Genomic DNA, 25,647 nt, shown 5'->3' on the forward strand with positions numbered 1-25,647 from the left:
CTCAAGTCTTTTAAAGTGGCATGGAAGAATTGACTGCTTTTCTTCTGTGATTTGTCCCTTCTAAAAGAGGGGTTTCCCAGTGAAATCTGGTAGATGGAGGGATTTTTCAATACCCTGGGCTCTGGTTTTGTTAATGTCACCATGTGCACAATGAATGACACATATAAGCAGAGACCTGAAGCCTTGGCCTGGGATCTCTGGGAGAGGAGAGTGGAAGGTGATGACAGGCATTCTTCATATGCCTACAGCAAAAGTTTATACCTCAGGTGTACCTACAGAATTCTGCCCATTCCAGAAAAAACAACTTCAAAAGAAAAATACAATTGCTTTGCTTTGCCTAGCACATAGTGGGAGCTTAGTGAGAGAAAGTATGTTACTGTCACAGAGCTTCATATCATCCCTCACAAGATGAGCATGTAACCTTGCCCTTTGCCAGGTGACTCACCTGCCTCCTGAGGGGGGACTACCCCTCCCAGCCCATTAACTTTGGCCTTGGTCATGTGACTCACTATCATCAATGGAAAGTCAGTGCAAATGACAGGTTCAATCTGAAGAAGAAGAGGCATCACACATTTCCTGTGCCACAAACTTTGTGTCAGATAGAGATTGCTCCCTCAATCTGAATCCCAAAACGAGAAGACTTGTGGAACAGACCCATAGCCCAGAATGAGGAAAATTCCTGAAGCCAATCCACAGTCTGGAGTACAGCCATGGGAAGAGATAAATGTCATTGTTGTATGACACTGAGATTTGGGGTTATTTATTACTGAAGCAAAAGTTGATTAGTACTCAATAACTTTTTACAAACAGAAAAAGAAACAGCGAGCTTTGAAGAGGAACCTGGCACAACCTCTTTTCTTTCATAGCTACTAGTTGTCGTGGATTCAAACTCCCCTTTAACAACATTGCAAACAAAGTAATGTGTCTGATATTCCACATACAACAAAGATGGGCTAGCACATTAAGTAATATGGGAAGTGTGTCAGTTTGGATGTAGTATCTCTCCCAAAACTCCATGCTCTTTGATGCCATTTTGTGTGGGCAGATGTGTTAGTGTTGATTAGATTGGAATTCTTTGATTGAGGGTTTCCATGGAGATGTGACTCAATCAAACTGTAAGTGAAACATTTGATTGGATAATTTCCATAGAGGTGTTACCCTGCCCATTCACAGTGGGTGTTAATTGGATCACTGGAGTCAGTATAAAGGAATTCATAGACAGAAGGACCTCAGAGCACCTGAGAGTGACATTTTGAAAAGGAGCTGCAGCTAAGAAAGGAAGAAATGTCCCAAGAACAACACTTTGGAAATGCCATTTTGAAATGTAACATGGGAGCAAGCAGACATCAACCACTTGCCTTCCAAGCTAACAGAGGTTTTCTGGACACCAATGGCCATCCTTCAGTGAAGGTACCCGATTGTTGATGCCTTACCTTGGACACTTTATGGCCTTCGGACTGTGACTTTGTAACCAAATAAACCCCCTTTATAAAAGTCAATCCATTTCTGGTATTTTGCTTAACAACAGCATTAGCAAACAGAACAGGAGGTGATCAAAAATCACTCAGAATGGGTTTGATCAAACAAACACGTAGCAAAGATATAACTAGGAAGAGTAACAATGTGAAAGTCAGAAACCCTGGTTTTAGAGCCAATTGTACATCTGAGTGAATATGGCAGGTACTAGCATTGTATGATTTAGAAGGCACATGCACATACAAACACATACACACACACACACACACACACACACACACATACATACATACTCACATACACACACAAAAAAGAATCTCCCCTACTATCCTCTCATGGTCTAAAAACTTCAGTCATGATGAACTGCAACCTGTCCAAGAAGCACAATTAGAATGTGATTGAGCTGAAAGCTGTAAGTTGTGAAACACTGCTGACCACTAAAGAAATTGAAGATGTTTGGTTTAGGGGAGATAAGATTCAAAACAGATAGGATAGTTGCCTTCAAAAACTTGAAAACTTATCCTGTAAGCAGAGTCATCCTAATCTACGTAGATAGAGGCTGCAAAACTGGAGAAAGTTCCAGGGATAGAGATCTTGGGGGTTGAATCATGGACCCCATGAAAGACATGTTCAAGTCCTGACCCCTAGTCCTGTGGATGTGACCCCATTTGGAAATAAGACCTTTGAAGATGCTATTACTAGTTGTTCTAGTTTGCTAATGCTGCCGGAATGCAAAACACCAGAGATAGATTGGCTTTTATAAAAGGGGGTTTATTTTGGTTATACAGTTACAGTCTTAAGGCCATATGTGTCCAAGTAACAGATCAGCAATCGAGTACCTTCACTGGAGGATGGCCAATGGCATCCAGAAAACCTCTGTTAGCTGGGAAGGCACGTGGCTGGCATCTGCTCCAAAGTTCTGGTTTCAAAATGGCTTTCTCCCAGGACGTTCCTCTCTAGGCTGCAGTTCCTCCAAAATGTTACTCTTAGTTGCTCTTGAGTTGTTTGTCCAAGAGTCTGCTTTCAACAGCCGTCTTCAAACTGTCTCTCATCTGCAGTTACTCTCTCAGCTTCTGCGCATTCTTCAAAGTGCCCTTCTTGGCTGTAGCAAGCTTGCTCCTTCTGTCTGAGCTTATACAGTGCTCCAGTAAACTAATCAAGGCCCATGCTGAATGGGTGGGGCCACACCTCCATGGAAATTATCCAGTGAAAGATCTCGCCCACAGTTGAGTGAACACATCTCCAAGGAAACATCCAATCAAAAGTCTCCAAAACAATCAACACCAATATGTTTCCTGCCCACACAAGACTGCATCAAAGATCATGGCATTTTGGGGGACATAATACATCCAAACTGGCACAAATGTAGTCAATGCAGTCTGGGTCTGTGTGACCCTCTACTTTCAATTGATGCATCATCACCTGAATCATTATAGAGACATTGCTTAACTAACCAGTAGGGGGTTGCTAATCTCAGGGTAAGGCTACAGTTGTGGAAGGGGTGGCTTACAGTTTTGCAGGTTTCCAGGTACCATTTGGGCTCACTGGCAGGGAGTGGGCAATCTCTATGGAGTATAGTTCCAAGTCTGAGTCCCAGAGCTACAAGCAGTGCTACAGGTCCTATACTTCAACCCCTGTGATAGATTCAACCAGAGGCAGAGTCCTCTCCAGCAATGACTTCATGGGCTCCAGCAATGAGTTCATGTCATCTGAGGCAAGGTCATCTCCAGCAACAAGGTTGTGGGCTGGGTCATTCCCTCTTCTGTTGTGAGCCACTCCGCGTAGTGAGTGGCATCATGTGGGCAAGTCCTTTCATATAAGGTGCTGGCTAAGGCTAATATAATTTTACAACCATTTAGCTGCTACTGGAGTTACAAATGTAGGACAAGGTCCTGGGATCATCAGGCACACACCGATAGAGTGTTTGAGCTGCCGCAATATGGGACTGGTGGACTACACCCCAGGGATTGTTATATATTGTCCACAAATAAAGGAGAGTTTGATGGACCCTTAGAATAGGTTAGTTTGGAACTGGGCATTGGTGACTCAAGCTAGAGGTTTGACTTGATAGTAACTGGGAGACCAAAATCCCTCTTCTAAGACCTGTGATAGATAAGGGCTGTGATAGATGATAAGGACATTTTGCTAGTCATTGCTTCCACTGCTGCAGGGCTGCAAGACCAGGCTGCAGGTTGAGTCAGCACTTGGGATATTTGTCCTCTCTCAGCTTCTCCAGAGCAAGAGTCTGCTTTCAACAGCCATCTTCAAACTGTCTCTCACCTGCAGCTCCTGTGCTTTCTTCCAAGTGTCCCTCTTGGCTGTAGCAGCTTGCTCCTTCTGTCTGATCTTATATAGTGCCCCAGTAATTTAATTCAGACCCACCCTGAATGGGCGGGCCAACACCTCCATGGAAATTATCGATCAGAGTCATCACCCATAGTTGGGTGTGGCACATCTCCATGGAAACACTCAAAGAATTACAATCTAATTAACACTGATGGGTCTGCCCACACAAGATTACATTAAAGATAATGGCATTTGGGGGGACATAATGCATTCAAACTGGCACACTAGTTAAGGTGTGGCCAAACGAACTAGAGGGAGGCCTTAATCCAATATGGTTGAAGTCCTCATAAGCAAAGGAAATTGGACATGGCAGTAGAAGCCAGAAGTCAGCAGAAACCAGAGGAGCAGGCACAAAGAGAGAGAGATCACCAGGTGATGGAGGATTGCCGGAACCCTACAGATTCTGGGAATTTTACAAGCCTTTCCAATACCTTCATGCTGGACTTCCAGCTTCAAAATCCATAAAATATTACACTCCTGTTGTTTAAGCCAAAGTGTTGCATCATATTTGTTATAGTGGCCCTGGCAAACTAAAACAGATGTCAATTCAATTTACCAGGGTGTTCTGTTAGGGCTGGGCAGCCCTGAATTCAGATATGCCTGGCCTGTATCTGGCCACCCAGTATAAAGTCATAATGACTGATTTGCAAGCACATCCACAGTTGAGGTGCAAACATACAGCCATATCTGGAAAGCTTGGAGAAGAGAAGTAGAATCAAGGGCATCAGGACAGAACCCACCATAAAGGATTCTGGCTGAGTGAGACAAGTAAGCCACAGGCATATAGATCAGAAGGACCCACATGTCCAAGCCACCCGAGAGCATGAGTACACCTTAGGGAGAAAAGTCAAGTGTGTGAAAGAAAGAAAGGAGGTGCAACACCCAAAGGTCCAAGCAAATCTACTGAGGGTCCCCTTAGATAGCGAAACACAGGGAGGAAGAAAGCCATTCCCTGAAAGTGCAAGAAAGTACCAGGGTGTAACAGGGTATTACAGTCTGCAGCCAGAAGAAAACCAAAGGAGTTTCCTCAGAGAAAAGCCATGGCTATGGACTGGGCAGCAGTCCTTAGAGCTGCCTAGAGAAGTGGAAGTGGTGAGAGGGGACAAAAAATAGTAGGGGACAAAAAGACTGAGTCAGGGGCCAGGGCAGAGAGATGCTCATGTGGCACTCATGATATGCCAGACACTGTGCTAAAACTTCACATCTATTAACTCTTTTCCTCCTCACAACAATCAGTGAGGTAGTTACCATTATTACCACATTTTGCAGATGGTAAAACTGAGGATTGGGAGATTTCACCCAAGGTCATAGCTAGTAAGTGGCAGAATCAGGATTTGAACCCAGGGACTCTGGCTCCTGAATTGTGTTCTTAACTAGGAGCCAGAAGCTCAGTCCAGAGGAGGAGAAGCAGCAAGGCTGGTGGCGGGGGAGGTCAGTCCAGGACCCCTGGATACAAGAGTTGGGGAGGGGGAGAAGGGGTGTAGGAGGGTTGCTTGGATTCTGCAGTCACCAGGTCAAATCAGACAACTGTGGGTGATGACTCTGATCGATAATTTCCATGGAGGAAATTATCCACTGCTGCAACTCAAATCACTGTTGCTCATCAAATCAGGCAACTTGTATTCTAACTGTACCCTCATTTTTGCCCACAGACTGTTGGGACCTGGGGACACTGACTAAAAGAATTTCATAGCCATCAGAGCTGCCCAACTACATGGAGGGGCTGCATCTGTCAGCCAGGGTTCTGTGCCACTCCAGGTGTCCCAGCAAAGGCTGGAGGAGAACTCGTCAAGAACATCGTGAAGGGATTTTTGTAATCCCTTAATGTATTTGCAAAATCAGACAGGAACGATTTTTGGTTCTCTAGTGTTTTGTTACTCTTCATTTTCTTCCTCTCCTCAACTCCAAAGGCAGGCTCTGACCTAATTCGATAATCCTACCTATTCAAGTAAACTTATAAACCATAATTACTTTCACCCTCAAACAAACCTGCTCTTACCGTCATTATTCTTGGAGCCCGCTGAACCCTCAAGCTCGCCAGCAAACACCGCAGTGATGGTGCTCTCCTCCCGGGGTGCCCTGCAAACCACCCTTAGTTATAGCTGGGAATTATTTTGAGAAACTTGAATTGAAGTGCTAGAAAAGCACAACACACATTTATTACTCATCTTGGAAAGACAACAGCCTTGAGCTTCCAAAACTGTCTTTGATTAACATAATCTGGAGATAATGAATATGGATGCTGTCAATAGTCACTTAGAAGCATGTTTTCCTTTGTACATTTTGTTCTCTCAGTAAATTTCCTATGAAGAAAGGAGATGCCACAAGCCCGTGGCTGCATCGATAAAGCAAGCACTCAGAGAAACCCCATGGAGGGAGTACAGCCAGGCAGGAATTCTTGCCACCCTCAATCTTTGTTCTAGCTGATTGACTAAGTTTTCACCATGGTTTCTGATGATCAGGAGCAAGGAGTACAAATAGAAGCTGTCACTTCCCTAATCAGCCATTTCTCAGTGTCCCTGTGACAGGTTCTGGTTAAGGGCTGATCAGGACAAGTACCCCAGAGGGGGTCTCCAGGCAGTGCAGGATCTAAGGTCATTACCTACAACCAAGTGCTGTCTAGAGGCCCAGCAACCAGACTGAGAAGGGAAGTGGGAAATACCTGTCTGACTCATAGCCCTATGTGGAAAATGGCAATATGTGCTCTTTCATGCCAACCACTTCGATCATTGCTCATGGCTTAAGGCAGGGATCTCAATCTGGTTATGTGTTAGAATCTCCTGGGAAGCTTTAAAAAAATTCTGTGCCTAGGCCACACCCCAGACAAATTAAATCAGAATTTCTGGGTGGGGCCAGAAATTCCTTGGGTAATTCCAACATGCAGCCAAGATGGTGAACCACTGCCAAAGGGGATCTGAAGGTCAGAAAACCCTCCGAAAGCTGACATTAGGCCCACCTGGATTTGCCACTGTTGTGCTCTGCCTCAGGGCCACTCCCCTCATTTCCAACAGCACATGGGCCCTCCGTGACTCTTTACCTCTGACCACCCCCCACCCACCTCCGCCCACCATCGGTTAGTCACACCCTCCTGTGTTCAGCTTCCTTTGTTTGTTGGCACTGCCACGGCTGAGGAATGGCACCAGGTTCTCAGTGTACTTGTCTTCCTCCCCTCAGCAGCAACAGGTCCAGAACTTCAGTCACCTTTCTATGTCCATCATGGAACTAACTGAAAGGGTCCGCTGGGGCAAAGTTCTCCAGCTAAACTTTGCACAGTGGCTAGAATAAGCTTTTAAAGTTGTAAATTTTTTTTGGAGTAATGAAAAGTTCAGAGATTGATTATGGTGATCAATGTACAACTATGAACAACTGATTGTGCACTTTGAAGGACTGTATGTTGTGTGAATATATCTCAATAAAACTGCATTTAAAAAAATAATAATAAAGTTGTAAATTTTATAAGACTATTCACCTGGGGAAAAAAACCCTCCAATGGCTTCTCACCACACTTAGAGTGAAACTCAAACCCCTTACTCGGCTTACAAGACCCTCAGCAGTCTGACTCCTGTGTGCCTCAAGCAGGATAGCTGGGAGTAAGGGCGTGAGCTCTGCAACTAGACTCCCAAGACCCAAGTTCTAACCCTGCTATTAGGAGCTCCATGACTTCAGACAACTTACTTAACCTCTTCTGGCCTCAGTGGCCTCATCTATAAAAGTAGGTTCATAATTAAAGGACTTTATGTGGATTAAATTAGTTGATATGCATAAAACTCTAATACAGCTCTCAAATCCTTCTCCTCACTCTGAACCAGCCCCTCTCAGTCCCTGGAGCGAAACACAGTTGCTCTCCCCTCTAGACCCGCTCTGCCAGGGACAGTCTTCCCTGGACACCCAGCATGACTGGCTCCTGCTCATTATTAAGCCCATACCATGTCCTCTGACACCCTCCCCTGACCCTTCATCACCTGTTTTATTTCCCTGATAACCTTCATCACTGTTTCTCTGGGGTGATCTGGTTCTATTTGTTGACCTGTTTACTATCTGTAAAAAGTTTCAAATCAGAATAATGATACAATCCCATTTTGTAAAAAAAGAAATACACACACATTCATACAAATATATGCATGCACATACTTATGTAGAAAAGTGTCTGAAAGGCTATAAATGAGGTTTTAATAGTGGAATATCAATAAGTGGGTAGTATTTATTTACTCACGTTTGTTTATTGTTTATATTGCCTAATTTTCCTGCAATCAGCATGTCATGCTTTTGTAATGAGAAGAAGAATAAAAGGCAAGCTTTTCTGGAAACAAGCACCTTCTCATTTGCATTGTGATTTGGGTTCCCCATATACCCCAGCTTAGATTGGAAGCTCCATGAGGGCAGAGGCCTCACCTTTGCATCCCCAAGCCTAATCTTATGCCCAGGACATAATGGATAATCAATACTTGCTGGTTGAATTGAAATTAAATATTTTATTTAATGAAATAATTAATACATTAATTAATACATTAATTTCCCCACTAGACCACAGGACCTCAACCAAAGCATTTGTTCTTGTACCCTTGGTACATGTGGCACATTTTCTCACAAATCTGGAAATCTTAAATGAATAAATGCAGAACTCTCAGGTTCTAAAACAGCTCTGTCAAGAAGAAAAACACAGCACGAGGCAACACTGTCAAATCTAGGAAGAAATGAAACCAGTAGGGCTGTTGCCCATCCTGTGAGTCAAACTGCCACATTCCACCTGATTCTCTAATTAGTTAATGTTTGCAAAGCAGACAAGTGTTACATTAAGTGCTATGTAGTATTAATTAATAATATTAGTAGATGGCATGGACAGGGACTTATTGTAAATGCATATCTCCCAGATGTATCAGCAGAGTACTTGGAATCAATTTGGGCTATACTCTAAAAAATTATCTGTTGAGTTTTATAAAGCTTCTAGCTTCCAAAGAAAGTAGATTCATACCATCTTGGCATTTTCTAATTTGAAAGAAATCATCTCACACTGTAGTCCTCCCCCTATCAGATGCAACACCCCTTTATATAATACATATTTTGTCATACCCCTCTTTGATATCCTGAAGTGAAATTTCATGGATAACCCACCTACACACCCACTCATATAACACATATTTCAGATTGTAAATGCTCAGGTATGTCCACACTAGAAGGCAAAGTGCTGCTGTCACATGCTTGCACCATATGAAGAGTCACCACAAGCGTGCCCGTTCTGAACAGCAGGCTGTTAGTGGTGCAGTGGGAGAATTATACCATGGGTGGTACAGCTATGGATGCCGTGGTTTTCTGAAATGGTGAACAACTTTTCTTAAGGTCCCGAACCAAACAAATTATAATCTGCCTTACATTTTTCTATAGTTACACTCCTGGAAAATTCAATGCACTTCTATGATTAAACCATCCCCTGAAAATTTCCTATAGGTTTATATGTAAAACAGAGTTAGGTTTTGGGCTCAGATCATCATAACCGTGTTTTTCATTCACAGGGATGTCCAGTGAGATATTTGAAAGTTGGGTGGCCCTGTCTCACACATAGCAAGACATTCAGCATCTCTGGAGCCTGCGCATTGAATTGACATCTCTAGGGCTCTCCCTCCATCCCAGTCTTTGAGAACTAAAAATGCCTAAAACATTTTCATTTCATTTGAGATCAAGATTCCAAAACAACCCGATAGGGTTGCACTGATCCTCTTGAGAGTCATGGATCTAATTTTACATCCTTATGTTAACAATGAGGATATTATGTCCCCAAAGTATGTGTCCAAGAATCACAGACCTAGTCTTGGCAAAGCCAGGTAAACAGTACTCAGAATTGGGATGGATGAACATTTTCCATATGCCAAGCTTTGTCTTAAGCTTTTTATAGGCATAAACTCATTTAGTCTTCATATCAACATTAGGAGAGAGATTTTCTTTTCCCCTTTGTACAGGTGAGACTGAAAGAGAAGTTTTTTACCCCAGGTCCCAGAGCAATAAGCAACAGAGCCCTGATTCAGACCATCCTCTCTCTTCAGAATGACCATGTAACTCTGTGCAAGCTACTGACTGTCATTTAGGCCTGGAGGGGAACACGGCAGAAATGCATTCAGCCCAAACTATGAGTGTACAGGACAGACCTGTTGTACTGTTTCAGTACATTAGTCAAGTCACGGTTTGTTTCCCACTAAATCCCACCCACCCTTTTCTTGTGTTTTCCCTGCAGATGTCCATGCCCAAGAGAAGGCTGCTCTGCATCCCTCTGGACCTTTCCAAAAGGGAGATTCCTGCTCAGTAGATGACTTCCAGAACCATCCGCTAAGCTTCCTGTAGCCCTCCTCCATCAGCTGACCCCTATCACTCAAGATGAGTGGCTTCCTCGCCTCCCTGGACCCCCGGCGGGTGCAGTGGGGGGCTGCCTGGTATGCCATGCACTCCAGGATTCTGCGCACCAAACCAGTGGAGTCCATGCTGGAGGGAACTGGGGCCACCACCGCACAGGGCACCAAGCTAGCCCAGGTGCTCACCACCATGGACCTCATCTCACTCGGTGTTGGCAGCTGCGTGGGCACTGGTATGTATGTGGTGTCTGGCCTGGTGGCCAAGGAAATGGCAGGACCTGGTGTCATTGTGTCGTTCATCATTGCAGCCGTTGCGTCCATATTATCAGGTAAGCCTCAGTGCAGGGGAAGGCTGGGGAAAGCATGCCTGCCAGTCTCATTACTGTTATCCTACTTCCAGGGTCTTTAGTGGTGAGATGTGTGAAGTGGCAGAGGAGTAGTTCACCATGTTCCCTTTTTGCCTTGGCTGCCAGGGAGTTTAAGTTTTGGCTCAATAGTGGCAGCTTTCTTTTTCTTTTGTTTTTTAATAAAAATAATTATTCTGGTGCCCAGACATCTGCCAACTTCTCATTCTAGGCCATGTTCTAAGAGCTCCATTTTTATCAAAATTCTCTATTTCTTTGGAAGATGGGTCAAACCCTTTGGTTGGGGAGGGAGGGTGTCGGTGCAGCTAGTATATAAATAATAAACAAAGGATAGGCAGAATTGCAAAATGACAAGTCAGTAAAGCTGATATAATTGGGATTTGATGAGACTCAAACTTGCATTGTGATCCCCAAACAGGAGGAAGTCTCCCTAGGATATATAAAGCCTTTGCGAGGCAGAGCACCAGCTGCCCCAAGTACTCTACAAAGGTTGCTCACCTGGCTCCTTCTCTCCCTTTGAGAGTCATAAAATTCATATGTGCTTAAATGAGGTACCAGAACTTACATGCTGATAAATGGTGAAATGGCTGTCTTATTTCTTTTTCCTCTTTCCTCCTCTTCTTCTGCATTGTAAACCAAAGCATCTACCCGGAATTACAGGAGTAGATCAATAGACAATTTGAAAAAGAAGGAAAAGGAAAACTTCTTATTTCTTGATGGTCATATTGCAAAAGCATGAGAGTTTGCTGGGTTTTTGGTGGCAGATCATGTGGGTCAGTCCATGTACTGAATGTGAATGTCTTGGTCTGTTCAAACGTTTCAGGAAAAGTGGGAATTCTAACTTACATTGGGAGTTCTGTGCACCAGTGCACACTATCACAAGAAAAGCTCTGCATTAATATGGTACATTGATACATCCAGATGAAATAGTCTACATCCCTGTGCAATGCACAGACCATCACATGCACCCAAAAAGTGCACTGGTTTATATTTGACATCTTTTGAATTTGTTCAGGAAAATGTTTCCAGAGTAAATGTGATCTCCTGTCATGGCTTATGTTCTCTGTGGTTTTACCACCATCCCTTTTTCCTGATTCTCCCTCTCATATGCTTGAAGATCCTAATAACTGAGGTTCTTGCAGAACAAAGGGTTTTTTCCCTTTATCAATGATAATAAATTATTCACATGACTGAATTTCTTGTATACTTGAAATTCAATTAACTTGATTGTGGTCATGGTAGCACAACATTGTAAACACAATTAACAGCACTGAACTATATATCTGAATGTGATTAAAAGGAGAAATGTTTGATTGTATATATGGTAACAGAATAAAAATTTAAAAAATTATTTGGGGGAAACGATGATGGGACAAAAGGCAGACATATAATAAGTGGGCCCCATAGAGGGCATAAATACCTAAGGATCCTGTCCAGTTGATGCAGACCACAGGGTCTCCTCTAGATCTCGTCCTTTTATGGTCTGACCCTTCTTTTTCTTCCCAGCACTACACTACATCTAGAAACTAGAACATGGCTCAGTGCTGCTCCTGGGAGCCCACCTCTTTGACCATGGTGATCATGGGCACTATGTAGCACAGACTTCTCCACTGCTCAGATGGAGGCTAAGATCAGTGCAGCCAACCAGAGTCATGAGGAGCCAGCTCACACCAGCTGCCAAGAGTGCTGACTGCGCACATCTCTTTCCAACTTTGCATTCAGTGACATTATGTGTTAACTTGAAATCAGCTATGGTGGGAGTATTTACACCACGGAAATCAGCAAATGCTGCAAATTAAATGTGTTTTTTAGAAGGGTGGGTTATTAAACATTTCCCAGTACACCACTGGCCCAGCTTCACTGCTGACAGCACCAGGCACCAAAAGAAAATCCCACCCTGACTCTCCCCAAATAAGGGCTTCAGCCCCTCCACATATGGTCACATCCTTAACACTCTGAGGTTGCTTCACCTCCCCACTGGGGCCAGCCGGAATATGCCTAGAGCCCCTAGACAGGGCCAGGACCAAATTAACACGTGCTAAATTTAAGATATGTTATGGCAGGTTTCTTCAAGCAGGCCTCTCCCTCTTATGGTCCTTGGTCACCAAACTCAAGGGAAGTCCCCCTTCCACTGTGTCCTTTCGTCTCCCATATCTTCATCTCCACCCTGGCTCTCCTTTGACTAAACTTCCCACTGCTTCTCCATACCATGGAGATCAAACTCCCCTATAGTCTCAGCCTTTTCAGTAAATAGTCCTTTTCTCCTTCCGGCCTTAACTAAACCCTGACTCAGCCCCAAGGACACAGCTCCCCCGCCACTCTAGCTTGGGGAGACTGTCATTCTCCCTTACTCCTCGCCTGCTCACCAGGTTAGAAGGATTTACCTCCCACCTCCCCACTGGCTTCCCAGATCTCTGTCCTTCCACCATCACGTCAGAGCTCCACCACCACACAGCTGTGTGCAGTCTTCAGAAAGCTACCAAATCTCTCATAGTCTCATCGTCCCCATCTGCAAAGTGGGGATAGTAAAGGTGCTCAACTGATGGTGGTGTTGTGAGGATTAAATGTGAAAATACAGGGATTTTGTGAATCTGCCTACTTGCTAAAACTTATTTGTATCCCCCAAATCAATATTCACAGCACTTTCATGGTCATTGATGGACATGTGCAGAGCAGGGAAAAACTGGAGTCGCCCAACATGTGTGTTCTTAGCACAAGTTGAACAAAGTGATTCTCTGCCTTCTTGATCCAGCTGTCACACTGAAACAAGGGTTCATTTTGCAGTGTACTTAATACCATGTTTTTTCATGTTTATTCTTTTCTGTTGGTGATTTCGCTGTTTGAAATGAGCCCGAAGTCTTGTCCTGAAGTGCTGTCTAGTGCTCCTACACTCAAAAAGGCTGCGATGTGCCTATGGAGAAAATAAGTGTGTTAGATAAGCTTCATTCAAGCATGAACTGTAGAGTTGTTGGCCATGAGTTCAATGCTAATAAATCAACAATATATATTAAGGTGTCTTTAAACAGAAACACACATAAAGCAAGATGATGTGTCTACCATTGACAAAAATGTGACCAGACGTTTGCAGGACCCTAACCCTGTATTTCCCCTAGGAGCAATGGTTCAGTATTTGCTAATTCATTGTTCACAGCAACTTTATAGAACATAAGTACAGTAGTGCAAATAATAAGAATTGACTGTATATGCAAAGCTCTTGGCATGATGCCTGGCAGGAGTGAGCATCATCAAAGCTCACCATGTCTTGTGGTCCTACCACTCTCAACTCTTATTTCTTCTGATCTCCTCACCTCCCAGTCACTTGCTCTCATGGCCTTCCTCACCAGCCCAGTTCCTGCCATCATACTGGGTAATTTGAATATTACATAGATAAACCCATTCACCAACCTAGCCCAGCTATGCCTAGGCATTGTTAAGCCCATGGCCTTCACTTCCAGTGATGCCACATCAGCCACCTTGCTCACAGCCACCCCTTGGTCTTGTCACCACCTGAAATTGCTTTGCATAAAGAACCTTAAACTAAAACCCCTCTCTCTGACCACAGCTCATTCCCTCACCCCCACTGTACATGCTCTTCAACCTCATAAGAACTCCTCCAACTTCCTTGATTCCCTGTGCCCCCAAAAGCCTCTGAAACTACCCAGTGAAATCCAGCCCAGAATCTCTGCCTTCTCCAGTCTACACTGGGTGAGCAAGAGCTGTTTGGAATGATCACACAACCACACAGATGAGCACACCACAGAGCTACGATCTCCAGCCTCCTTCAGCTGGACCCAGGAGTTCTTTCACCTGCCTTTTGTCAAATCCTCTCAGTGATTATTTCATACTTTTGCCCCCTTCAATTCACATCTTCTCACTTTGAGTAGATCATCTTAATTCCCTGAAGATATCTGCCATGAGCTCCTTAAATATTTTACCTCCAAATGTGTATCTATACCCTTACCCACACTTGCACCTTTCCTCCAGATTCAGAGGGTAAACTCTCCCTCCTTTCAAGTCACCTCAAGTCCTTGTCCCCTTAACCCTGTCCCCTTCTACCCTCAATAATCTCCCTCTCCAAATTATGTCTTCAGCCTCTCCTTCTCAACTAAATTCTTTCCCATCCTAAAATAGAATTCTTCCTAGGCCCACATCCTCCTCTAGGAACTGTCAAGCTCTCTCCTCCACTTCTCATCCAAACTCAAGAATGCTCTTCAGTGGCTCTTAACCTCCAATTCACTCGTCAACCCACTGCTTTCTGGCATCTGCTCCCCCATCCCTCTGCTGAAGGTCACCAATGGCATCCTCTTTGCCAAGTCTTACAGATATTTTTCAGCCATGCCATCCTTTCTGGAGCATTCTATATTCTCTTGACAGCTATGTGATCACATTGTCTTTATTCTTTTCATACCTCTGTGACTATTCCTTTTCTGTTTCCTTCACAGCTTTTTCCACCACTGACTCCATAAATCCTGGTATTTCTCACTGCTCCTCCCGTTCTACACATTCTCCAAGGTGTTTGTTTCCTGTCTTATTGTTTCAACTGCCATCAACAATATCCATATTCACACCTCAGCCATCTGTAACTTCCCCAGGCTTCAAGCTGCCTATGAAACCTCTCCTTCTGGATGTCCCAGACACACCTTAATTCACTATGTTTCCAACTCATCATCTTCCTCCAAACCTCCTGGTTCCTCTCATACCATATTCTTTCTCTCTCTCTCTCTCTCTCTCTCTCTCTCTCTCTCTCTCTCTCTCTCTCTCTCTCTCTCTCTCACACACACACACACACACACACACACACACACATCCATTCCAGGCAGAAACCAAGGCCGAAGGCATTATCTTTTCTGTTTCTCCACTCACATTCAATCACAAGTTCCACCAGTTTTACCTCCCAAATAGTTCTCAAATCAATCCCCCTTCTCTATCGTCACTGCCTGTGCTCTGAATTCTATTAGTCAAGGCTCTTCCTATGGAAAGCCACAGTAGGACAACACAACCTTGATAAAAGTAAGATAGGGGCTATATTGGCTCAGTGACTGGATCCAGGGCTTGATGTTACTGTGTGTTTTCTCTCTCTCCAGCTCTTGCTTCTCCTTCTCTCTGTGTGTTGCCTTCATCTTCAAGAATCTATTTCTTTATCTTTGCACATCATAACCCAAAAAGGAAAATATATCCTCATCTAGCATCCACATGTCAAATATCATAGAAGGCCTCTGATCAGCTTTTCTTGTGTCGTGTACCCACCTCTATATTGCTAGGGTAGGAGAAACACAGCTAACACCTTTGCTGATAGATATCAGACCATTGGCATCATTGATATGCAGCACTGGCTGCCCATTAAAATTTAAAGGAAAGTCCAGTCTCCATAGTTGTGCATTTTCCTACAGCAACAATTGCTGCTTGGTTTCAAGAGTGAAGTAAAAGGAAAGTTAGGACTCACCAACTTTAGGTTTTGCTCTTTCCAGGTGGAGGAAGAGATGAGCCATGGGATTAAGGGCATTTGCAGAGGAAGAAGAAATAATGCTGGACCACATAGGCCAGGCTAGCTGAGGAGGAAAGTGAGAACATGAAGGAGGTGATGATTCATGAAAAAAGGTAGGATTGATGGATGAAAATACTGAGAAAATGAGCTAGAAGAACAGGAAGTAACCATTGAAGAGTGAGATGTTTGAAATTAAGATTTCAGAAGCAGTAGACTAATTGGTAATGTTAAGTTTAGACTTGGAACCTGGCTCGGCCCCTCACTAGCCGTGAGACCTGGAGCAAATTCTGTAACTTCTCCGAGCCTCAGTTTCTCTGCTTGAAAATGTCCATAGAGTTGATGTGAAGATTAAATGAGATACACACAAGTTGGCTGGTAAAACACTTGGCACATAGTACCAAATAAATAGTTATTATTGTTGTATGCCAAGCACTTATATTAGGTTCCTGCCACACATTATCGCATTTAAAGCTCACACTATGTCTTCAATGTAAATTCTATTATCTCCAATTTTATATTTGAGGAAACTGAAGTTTAAATGACAGAGCCTAGGTTCAAATCTGTTATATCAACAATATTTCTCAATCCTGGCTATGAATTTAAATCCCTTGGAGAACTTTTTTTCTAAAGAATGAATTTGGGGGGAAGGGATCAGTTTTATTGAGCTGTAATTGCATATGGTAAAATTCACTCTTTTTAATGTACACTTCTATGAGTTTTGACAAACACATACACCTGTGTAACCTCCAGCACAGTCAAGATACAGATCAGTTCTATCATCCCCAAAGATTCCTTCAATGTTGCCCCTTTGTAATTAACTCCTCCTCCCCACCCTAGCCCCTGGAAACCACCAATCCATTTGTTGTTGTTTGTCCCTATAGTTTTGCCTTTTCCAGAATGTCCTATAAATGGAATCATATGGTATATAGCCTTCTGAGTTTGGTTTCTTTCACTCAGTATAATGCATTTGAGATTGATTCATTCATGTTGTTGCATGTATTGGTGGTTCGCTCCCAATCCATTATAAGGATATAGAACAATTTGATATCCATTCACCATTTGAAGGACATTTGCGTAGCTTCCACTTTGGGACCATTATGAATAAAGTCACTGTAAACATTCACATACAGGTTTTTATATAAACGCAAGTTGCCATTTCTCTTGAGAGACCTAGAGATGAGTGGAAAATTGCTGGTTTGTCTGGTAAGCATATGTTTAACTTTATAGTAAATTGCCAAACTTTTTTTTCTAAAGTGGCTGTATCACTTTGCATTCCCACCAGCTATATGTGAGAGTTCTAGCTGCTCTCTTCCTTGCCAGCACTCAGAATTGTCAAGTGTTTTGTTTTGTTTGTTACCATTGTAATAGGTAAACAGTGGTATCTAATTGCAGTTTAATTTGCATTTAATTTGCATTTCCCTAATTACTAATGACATTGAACATCTTTTTGTGTGTTTAATGGCCATCCATCTATCTCTTTTGGTTACATCTCTTCTCAAATCTTTTGCCCATTTTTAAATTGGCTTCTGTGTTTTCCTATTATTAAGTTTTAAGGGTTCTTCATATATTCTGGATATATCCTCTATTAGATATGTGCTTTGCAAATCTTTTCTCCCAGTTTGTAGCTATTCTTTTAATTTCTATTTATTTCTTTTTTAAAATACTGATGCCCAGGCTCTACCCACCCCCTCTCCACTCTCCAAGCCCCCACTCCCAGAAATTTTAATTCAGTTGGACTGGGGTGGAGTCCAGGGATATATTTTTTAAGTTCCCCAGGGGATTCTAACATGCAGCCGAGTTTGAGAACCACTGCATTATAGGGACCAGAACCTACCTTCTTCCACAGCCATGATTTGCAAGAAGAAGAAACATATGTCAAGAGATAAAGGATTTGGTCAGCAGACTTTTAAGACATTTTCTTGACCTTGTGGTATTCCCCATGCCATACAAATCAGTTTATACCCTGAAGCAAATGTGACTCAGAGAGAGAGCCACATTCTCTGCAATTTGACAAAACTCAAAGTTACAATAATTTCCTGAGCTCCTCCTACCAGTTCTGCCCAACATGGTAATTGCCCACAGCCCTATGCAGGTGGAGGCAGCCTTATCACAGGAAGCAGCTTGTGCTGCAGCCTTCTCCCTTTGTCCCAAAAGGTCTTATCTACTCTTTAATAGCCCTACGGCCACAACAAGCCCCCACACCCATGCTAAACCTAAAACATCCTTTTGTACGTACCATATCGTTAAGTCAAATAGTGGGAAATAATTTTTCTTCCTGGTTCCCACCTGCAGCTGTTGAGAGACTGAGGGATGGAGGCAGGATGGTTTACAGAGTTTCTCTCACTTGGTTTGCTGGGAGCAAAACACAAAGCAAAGCCATCACGCTCATGTCTGGCTGTTCACAGCCACCTGCCCCAAGAAGAAGGGAAGGGGGCAGGCTTGACTTTTTTTTTCTGAGTTTATTTCTAGCATTCTTTTACTATTATTAAAATTGAACCTCAAAAAGAATATGGGCTGGAATGACCCCTAAACTCATGTGCTTTCTTCAAGCCTACATCTCAAATGGTTTGGGTAAGGATTAAATGTCTATATGAATACACAGCATCAGTCATCTATCTCATATAATTTTTTATCATCTACTCATAAAGAAGTGCTCAGCAGAACTCTAATAAAATATGATTCAGTGAAAATGGATTGTGTACCCACCCTATGCCAATTCTGATGCAGTACCAAAAATAAATAAAAAAAAATTGTTTCTACTTTAAAGGATTAACCACTTATTGAGGGTCCAAGCCTGATAACTAAACTCTGGCAATAATAATCATAGTAGTTATGATAGCAGTTGTAGTAGGAGGAGGAGCAGCAGAAGCTGTAATTTATCGAGCATTTCCATGTACCAAAAAGTTCTAAATGCTTAACACATTATCTCACTTAATCCTCACAACAACCCTGTATTCTTGTATTACGGAGGAGAAAACTGAAGCTCCTGAAAAGTCTGGTACTTGCTTAAGGTTCCTGCTTCAGAGCTGACAGAGCAAGGAACTGAGCGAAAGCCATCTGATTCCAGAGCCCACTTCTTAGTCATTTTGCTATTCCACTGCTGCATTAGCAAATTAGGGTTAGGTGCAGTTGCATACAACTTGTGTAAAAGAAATCTGGAGGAGGCTACCACTGTAGCACCATAGTCATAGGGATGCAGGTCCCTTTAACTTCCTGCTTTGTCATCTGGATACACTTCAAGGTCCAGTGTAACTGCTGGAGCTCCGGTCAGTATACATGAGTTCCAGGAGGTAGGAAGCAGAACAGAAAGGTGAAATAGGTCCTTCCCAAATTTCTGTCTCCTTTTTAAGAAGTCATCTCAAAAGTCCTTCCCTATAACTTCCACTTATATTGGCCAAAACTTGGGCACCTGGCCACAGCAAGTGAGCCTGAGAATTGTAGTCTCGTTGCCAAAAACCACAGTCGCTGCCTGGTGTGTGCTGAAATCAATATAGTGACACCAGTGCTTCAGAGAGAGAAAGGACCTTATTTCATGGCTGCCAAGAAAAGAGACAGGAGTAAGAAAAATCTCAAATCTGCCTCTCTGGGTCTAAAGAGTTTAGGGTTCTTGTGGCTTCAAACAAGGGGAGGTGAAGGTGTTACCATTACAATAACATGTAACTAAGCAAAAAGAGCCATTACGATAACAAGTATGAACAACTATAGTATCATGTAAAGGAGTGGAATTAAGTTAAAATAACCATTACACTAACAGGTACAAACACTGTAGTCAGCGTTTACAGTCTTCTAACTGGGTGCATTGTCAACCCTGGCATTACAGGGGTTCTGTCGATACAAAAGAAAGGGAAAATCAGCTGTCACTGCCACAGCTATAATAGATGTGTTGCTCCTAAACCCTCCAGCTTGCTGAGGTCAATTTGGTCTGAAACAGTTAAGTAAAATGTGCTCTTATTCTCAATCCATGTATAATTGGAAAATCTAGAATCCTTCTCAGTATATCTAGGGAATTGGTAGGGGAGGGAGGGATCATGTTTCTCTAGGGAATCTCTAGCTCCAGTCTGCATTTCACTTCCTGCTGTCCCTTTTCTTTACCTCACCATCCAATCAAATAACACCCACAGTCTCTCCTCTCCCCAAAATACTAGCAACTCAAGGTAGAGTGTGCAGTGAATTTTATGGAAAGTTTGGATCAGAGATGGGAGAGATAATTCAGTTCATCCCAGCAGACAGCATGCTTACAATGGAATATAAATCATTCTTGCCTTTCAAGAATGTCCACTGACTCTCTCTCTTCTTTCTGGCTCCAGCCTCAGCCTCAGTGATGGGTAGCTTTCCCCTTCAAACTCACCTTCTACTCACTAGCCTGGTCACTGTCAAGCCCTAAAACTCTTATACATATCTTATCCAGAGCAATTTACTTACCTTTTTTTCCCCCTCCAAGCTCATCCTGCCATTCTCCAAAAACTATCTCCCCCCAACCAAAATGTTCATCAAGATATTTCATTAAACAAAAGGTTCTTACAGGAGGGCTTTGGGGTCAAGCCAAGAAAATTAGATATAACTCTGTAGGCATTGAGAAGTTCAGTAATGTGACCAGATCTGTATTTTAGTAACAAAGTAGGGAGAGAATAGAGGCAAAGAAACTGGTCATGTGCATATTGTACAGAAGAAGCAAGAGATGATGAGACTGTAGACCCTGACAATGGAGGTCAAAAGGAAGCTTAGGATGGAGACCATTTGGGACTGGGTGGATGAGGGATGAAAAGGGAGAAAGAGAAATGCCCTTTCTAGCCAAGAAAAGACACATAGTAAACAAGAATGTTTTAGAAAAGATGTCATTAGAATAGTGGATTTCATAACACAGGTCTGTTGACCAAATGTAAAGTAGAAACACAAAAATCTTGTTAAGAGGACTACCACAGAGCACTGTGAGAGATATGACACTCCCCTTTGTGTGCAGAGCACTGTGGAAGGTGCTTTCGTGTAGAACCTCCTTTCCGTGCCCCCCAACCACGTGAAAGGAGGGGTGATTTTAGTTCTGCTTATGGATGAGGAGTCACAGACTCAGAGAGGTTAAAGTAACTTCCTGAACATCGGGCAGACGTTTAGTAACAAAGCCAGAACCCAAATCTAAAACTGTAGAACTCCAAAAGATGTGCTCTTCCATTTCAGTTTCTGAGATCTTTGAAGACTGAAATCTTTCCCTTTAGATATGGATTGATGAATTCCAGTCAAGGAGAGGGTCTAAGAGGCAATAAAAGACCAACCTACTGAGCAGCATTTGGGGTTTATTTCTATGTTTCCTGCCAGCCTCATTTGCTCTTTAGCATCTTCTGACCCCTTATCAGGTGAGGCCATAGTAACTGAATCTGTGGGAAGATGGTAAGGAGCAAACAGTTCTTTCAAGCTGATTTCTACAGGTGAGTCTCCCAACTGCTTCCCCGGGCTGGTTCTGCAGATCTTTGCAAAGCTCAAACATGGTCTCTACGTTCCAGTATTCATCTCGGGTTGAGTTTTCGTGACTGAGGAGAGATTGTCTAAAGGTTCATTTTACAGGTGACAGAACTGAGGTTCAGAAAGGTCTGGTGACTTGCCCAGGGCCACAAGGTAGTTAATGGCAAAGACCAAATGTAAATGTAATTCTGCCTGGCTCCAGAGCATATTGTCTCCAAACTATTTTGTGCAGATACATGCTCCAAAATTAAAAACCAAACCAAACAAAACAAAACAAAACTTACCAAAAAGAATCAAATGTATCAAGGAAACCCTCATCCTTATTTGGGGAAGAGCCCATAACTCATCCTATTTTATTGATTAGGAGAACACTTTTCTAGATCAAAATTTATGTAAATCTGGTCATGAAAAATGACTTCTAAGCTCTACCTGTCACCTGTCAGCAATGAGGAGAAAGGTGTTGTGAAGTTCAGGTAGCAATTCTATATTGGGATGGATTGACATCCCTGTAGGAAGGATGTCAGTTACTAGGTGGGAGAAGGTGAACACGTTTTAATAGAAATTTAAAGCAAGTTTCTGAAATTGCTGATTACCTAAGTGAGCTTCCCCTAGGAAACACAGGAAAACATGAGCTATCAACCTGGGCACACTCTACACAGCTCTTGTGGACAGAGCACACCAAAAGCCCCTTGATGGATGGGGGAAGGAACTGACCACCTGCTCTGGGCTCAGCATGGCAGGAGGGGCTGCAGAAGAGAGGAAAGATTGTGAGACAAAGGACTTGGCATTGTCGTGAACAAGCAAGACAAACGTATATGAAATAATCATGAGAGCACTGCAAGAGACAACAGGGCCTGGATCAGCTCAGTGCCCCTGGGCAAGTCGTTAGTGTTTCTCAGCCTCAGTTTCCTCCTCTGCAAAATGAGAAGTTTGCATTACATTGCCTCTGTCATGAGTCAGGATAAAAATAACCCAGGGTGGGCAAAGATTTATAAAGAAATGCCCAATATCTCAACACCCCTCCTCCCCAAACACATGTCCTATCCCCATCTATCATCTGGGAGCCAAATGGAATTAGTATCTGGAGGGGAACTACCTCAACTCAAACTCTGCTCTGCCATTTACTACTACTTGTGTGACTTGGGAAATGTGATTAACCTTGAGCATCCCAAACAGGTTGCTGAAAGTTGCAGGTGTGCCAAAGTACTGATTCCTCAGTGAGCAGCCTTGCCCATTTACACGTTACCTCCCTTCTCATATTCAGACAAATATCATTTTTTAGTCATGTCCTCTCAGATGGAAAATATTGGGAAGACCTGATAACCTGTCTAGGTCTTGGATGCATCATCTATAAATGGAAATAATAATAGTTCCTGCATCATAAGCATCTTGCAAGGATTAACATTGTGAATGTAAAATGCTTAGCATAGCCCCATAGTTAAAATTCAGCAATGTTTGCTCTTATTATCATCAATACGACTACAACTATTGGCCAGACAGCCAACCTAACAAGGCTAGTTTCTTTTGTAATGCAAATGAGCAGCCCCTGGTTCTGATTCTGAACCCCTCAGTCTACTCCTAGCAAAGGACCCAGAAGCCTTCTCTTCTACTCCCCTCCCCTTTCTCCAGCTGAACCTGATGCAGAGCGTACTTTCAGCTTGGAAGGTATTTGCTCAAAAGGAATTGTAAGTGGAGGGTGGAATTTCATCTCTATAGGGACATCTTCCCCCTTCAAAACGGCTGTACTTCAAAACTCACAAAAAGGCTGTGCTTCAAAAAAAAAAAAGTAAATAAATATATATGATAATTACAAATTGTGATAAGCACTGTAAGAAAAATAAACAGGCTACCGTGACAAAGGACTCTCTCCAGAGATGCGACATTTAAACAGAGACAGAGGGATTAGAAGGAACCAGCCATGTGAAGAGTAGAAAACTTCTCAAAACAAGAAGGAACCACATGTGCAAAGGCCCTGAAGTGGGAAGAGGCTTGAGGTGTTTGTGAACTGAAAGCAAACTCATGTTGCTAGAAAACAATGAAGAGCAACATGAAATGAGCTGAAGTGGCGAGTAGGAGTCAGAGCTACATTCACTCTGCAGGAGCACCTCTGAAATGGACTCTTGGCTAGAATGAGATTCATGCTTCCATTCTTTCATTCATTCATCAGCCTCTACGCACTGATATAGTTGCTTAAGATGAAGAGATAAACAAGGCACTGTGTCTGCCAACACCCCTGGAATACCCACCTGAGACAGGAGTATTAATAGAAACTCAGGAAGAGGAGTTACACCAAGCACCAGCCCTTGCCCTCAGAGACCTGATACAAGTGCACTTTGTGCACAGAGCCTAATTGGCTGACCATAGCCATTCAGAAGCTTTGCACGTAACATCTGCTTTGAACACTCCGCTCCCCTCCTCCCATTGCTAGCTCACAGAGGATGGTGCTAGGGAGCCATGTCCATCCAAGGGAATCAGAGAGCACCTGGCAAACTCCACCTGGCCTGCTGAGGGGGCAAGATCACCAAACCAAAAGGAAATAAAGAGAGAAAAGAGCTAATAGCAGAACTTTTTAAATGACTACACACAGAAGGATATGGAGAAATAAGAAGCAACAACAGAGAAAGAAAAGAAGTGGGCAGAGAAGTAGAAGTAGAACCAAGGGAAGAACAGATTCCTAGACAAGGAAATGAAGAGAGTGTGAAAACTAGCATCACAAGCTGCAGAGATACTGATTTAAAAAAAAAAAAAAAAAGGCCATCTGAGTTGAGAGCCTGTGGATTGGAGATGATAATTTCAGGGAGGTGACAATTTCAGAGAGGTGAAGGAGAGGCAAACACCGCAATGCAAAGGTTAGAGTTGGCATGGAGAAGAGGGAATGGCAAGCAAAAGAATGAATCCTTTATTTCACAACCCAAGGAATGCATTTGTCCTGGACCACATCTGTGCTTTATTGAGTGCCCATGGGTATGTGTATAAAAAGCAGTGACTTGCCAACATGCATCACAAACTTCCTTGCATATTTCACCACTGGCCATTTTCATGGATCTGGCCCAAAAATCCCTTGCAAAGTAATTGAAAACATGCATACATATACATACATGTATACATATACACACACACACGCACTCAAATATATCTTTAGATCTTACTAACTCATCAGGCATTTCCTACTTTGGAATAAATTTAAAAATAAACTTGGGCTATTTTTATTTGTCTTGAAATTTTGTGTATAAATGCCCCAGCTTTATAATTTTTATGATTTTAAAGAAAATAATCAACATAGATACCAATGCATGCTCCTTTGCAGACATTTCTAAGAATATATTAATTATGAGAGAGCTCATGTGGCTGATTACCATAAATCAGGCCAAGAGCACTTGATGTTTTCCTGGGTGGGAATTCCTCTTTCAAGAAGCCAGTAACAATCCAAGAGATATGCTGGTCCACTCACTGCAGGTCCCTTGTAGGAAATGAAGCTCTAATCCTATCACTGCTGTTGTATCCAGTAAGATTGGCCTAGTTGGAAATGATTCTTCAGGACTATTAGTTGAGAATCTTAAGAACATTAACCCCTGGTCCTCCTCAGCTGTGCACAAAGGTACTGAGGCCACTGTTTTACCAAACACACTCCACCTTCCCATCCTCCTAAACCAGGAGGTGGCAATACTCACTCCTTAAAATATAAATTTAGCACTTATGCTCCACAGAAGACCAAGTTCTCCTTGAATTTTTTTGTTGTTGTTGTTTTGCTGTGATTTGTTTTATTAAAGAAGTTGTAGGTTTAAAGAGAGATCATATAGAAAATACTGAGTTCCCATACACTCACAAGGGTGGTTTGAAGCTGTATGCACCCCAGAAAACACATGTTCTTAAATCTAATCCATTCATGTGGGTGTGAACCCATTGTAAGTAGGACCTTTTGATGAGGCTACTTCAGTTGAGGTGTGACCCACCTCATTCAGGATGGGACTTAATCCTATTACTGGAGTCCTTCATAAAAGAATGAAATGCAGACAGAGAGAGACAGCTGCAGGAAGCAAAAAGCTGAAATGGAACCCAGAACAGAAGGAAGAGACCAGGAGATGCCATGTGCCTTGCCATGTGGCAGAGGGGCCAAGGATTGCTGGCAGCTAGTCTTCAGGAAGAAAGCCTCGCCTTGATGATACCTTGATTTGGACAT

The 25,647-nt window shown here is 42.9% G+C and overlaps 1 protein-coding gene across 1 annotated transcript in view; it reads left to right on the forward strand.

The window, feature by feature from the left end:
- SLC7A14 (solute carrier family 7 member 14) overlaps positions 1-25,647 on the forward strand; it is a 128,007-nt gene that overhangs the window by 55,049 nt on the left and 47,311 nt on the right. The window contains exon 2 of the mRNA XM_037840848.1: positions 10,049-10,492. Within this exon, the coding sequence (XP_037696776.1) occupies positions 10,189-10,492 (304 nt within the window). The 5' untranslated portion in view covers positions 10,049-10,188. The remainder of the gene's footprint in view (positions 1-10,048; positions 10,493-25,647) is intronic.

This window comes from Choloepus didactylus, chromosome 1, assembly GCF_015220235.1.
Source record: "Choloepus didactylus isolate mChoDid1 chromosome 1, mChoDid1.pri, whole genome shotgun sequence".
Classification (NCBI taxonomy): domain Eukaryota; kingdom Metazoa; phylum Chordata; class Mammalia; order Pilosa; family Megalonychidae; genus Choloepus; species Choloepus didactylus.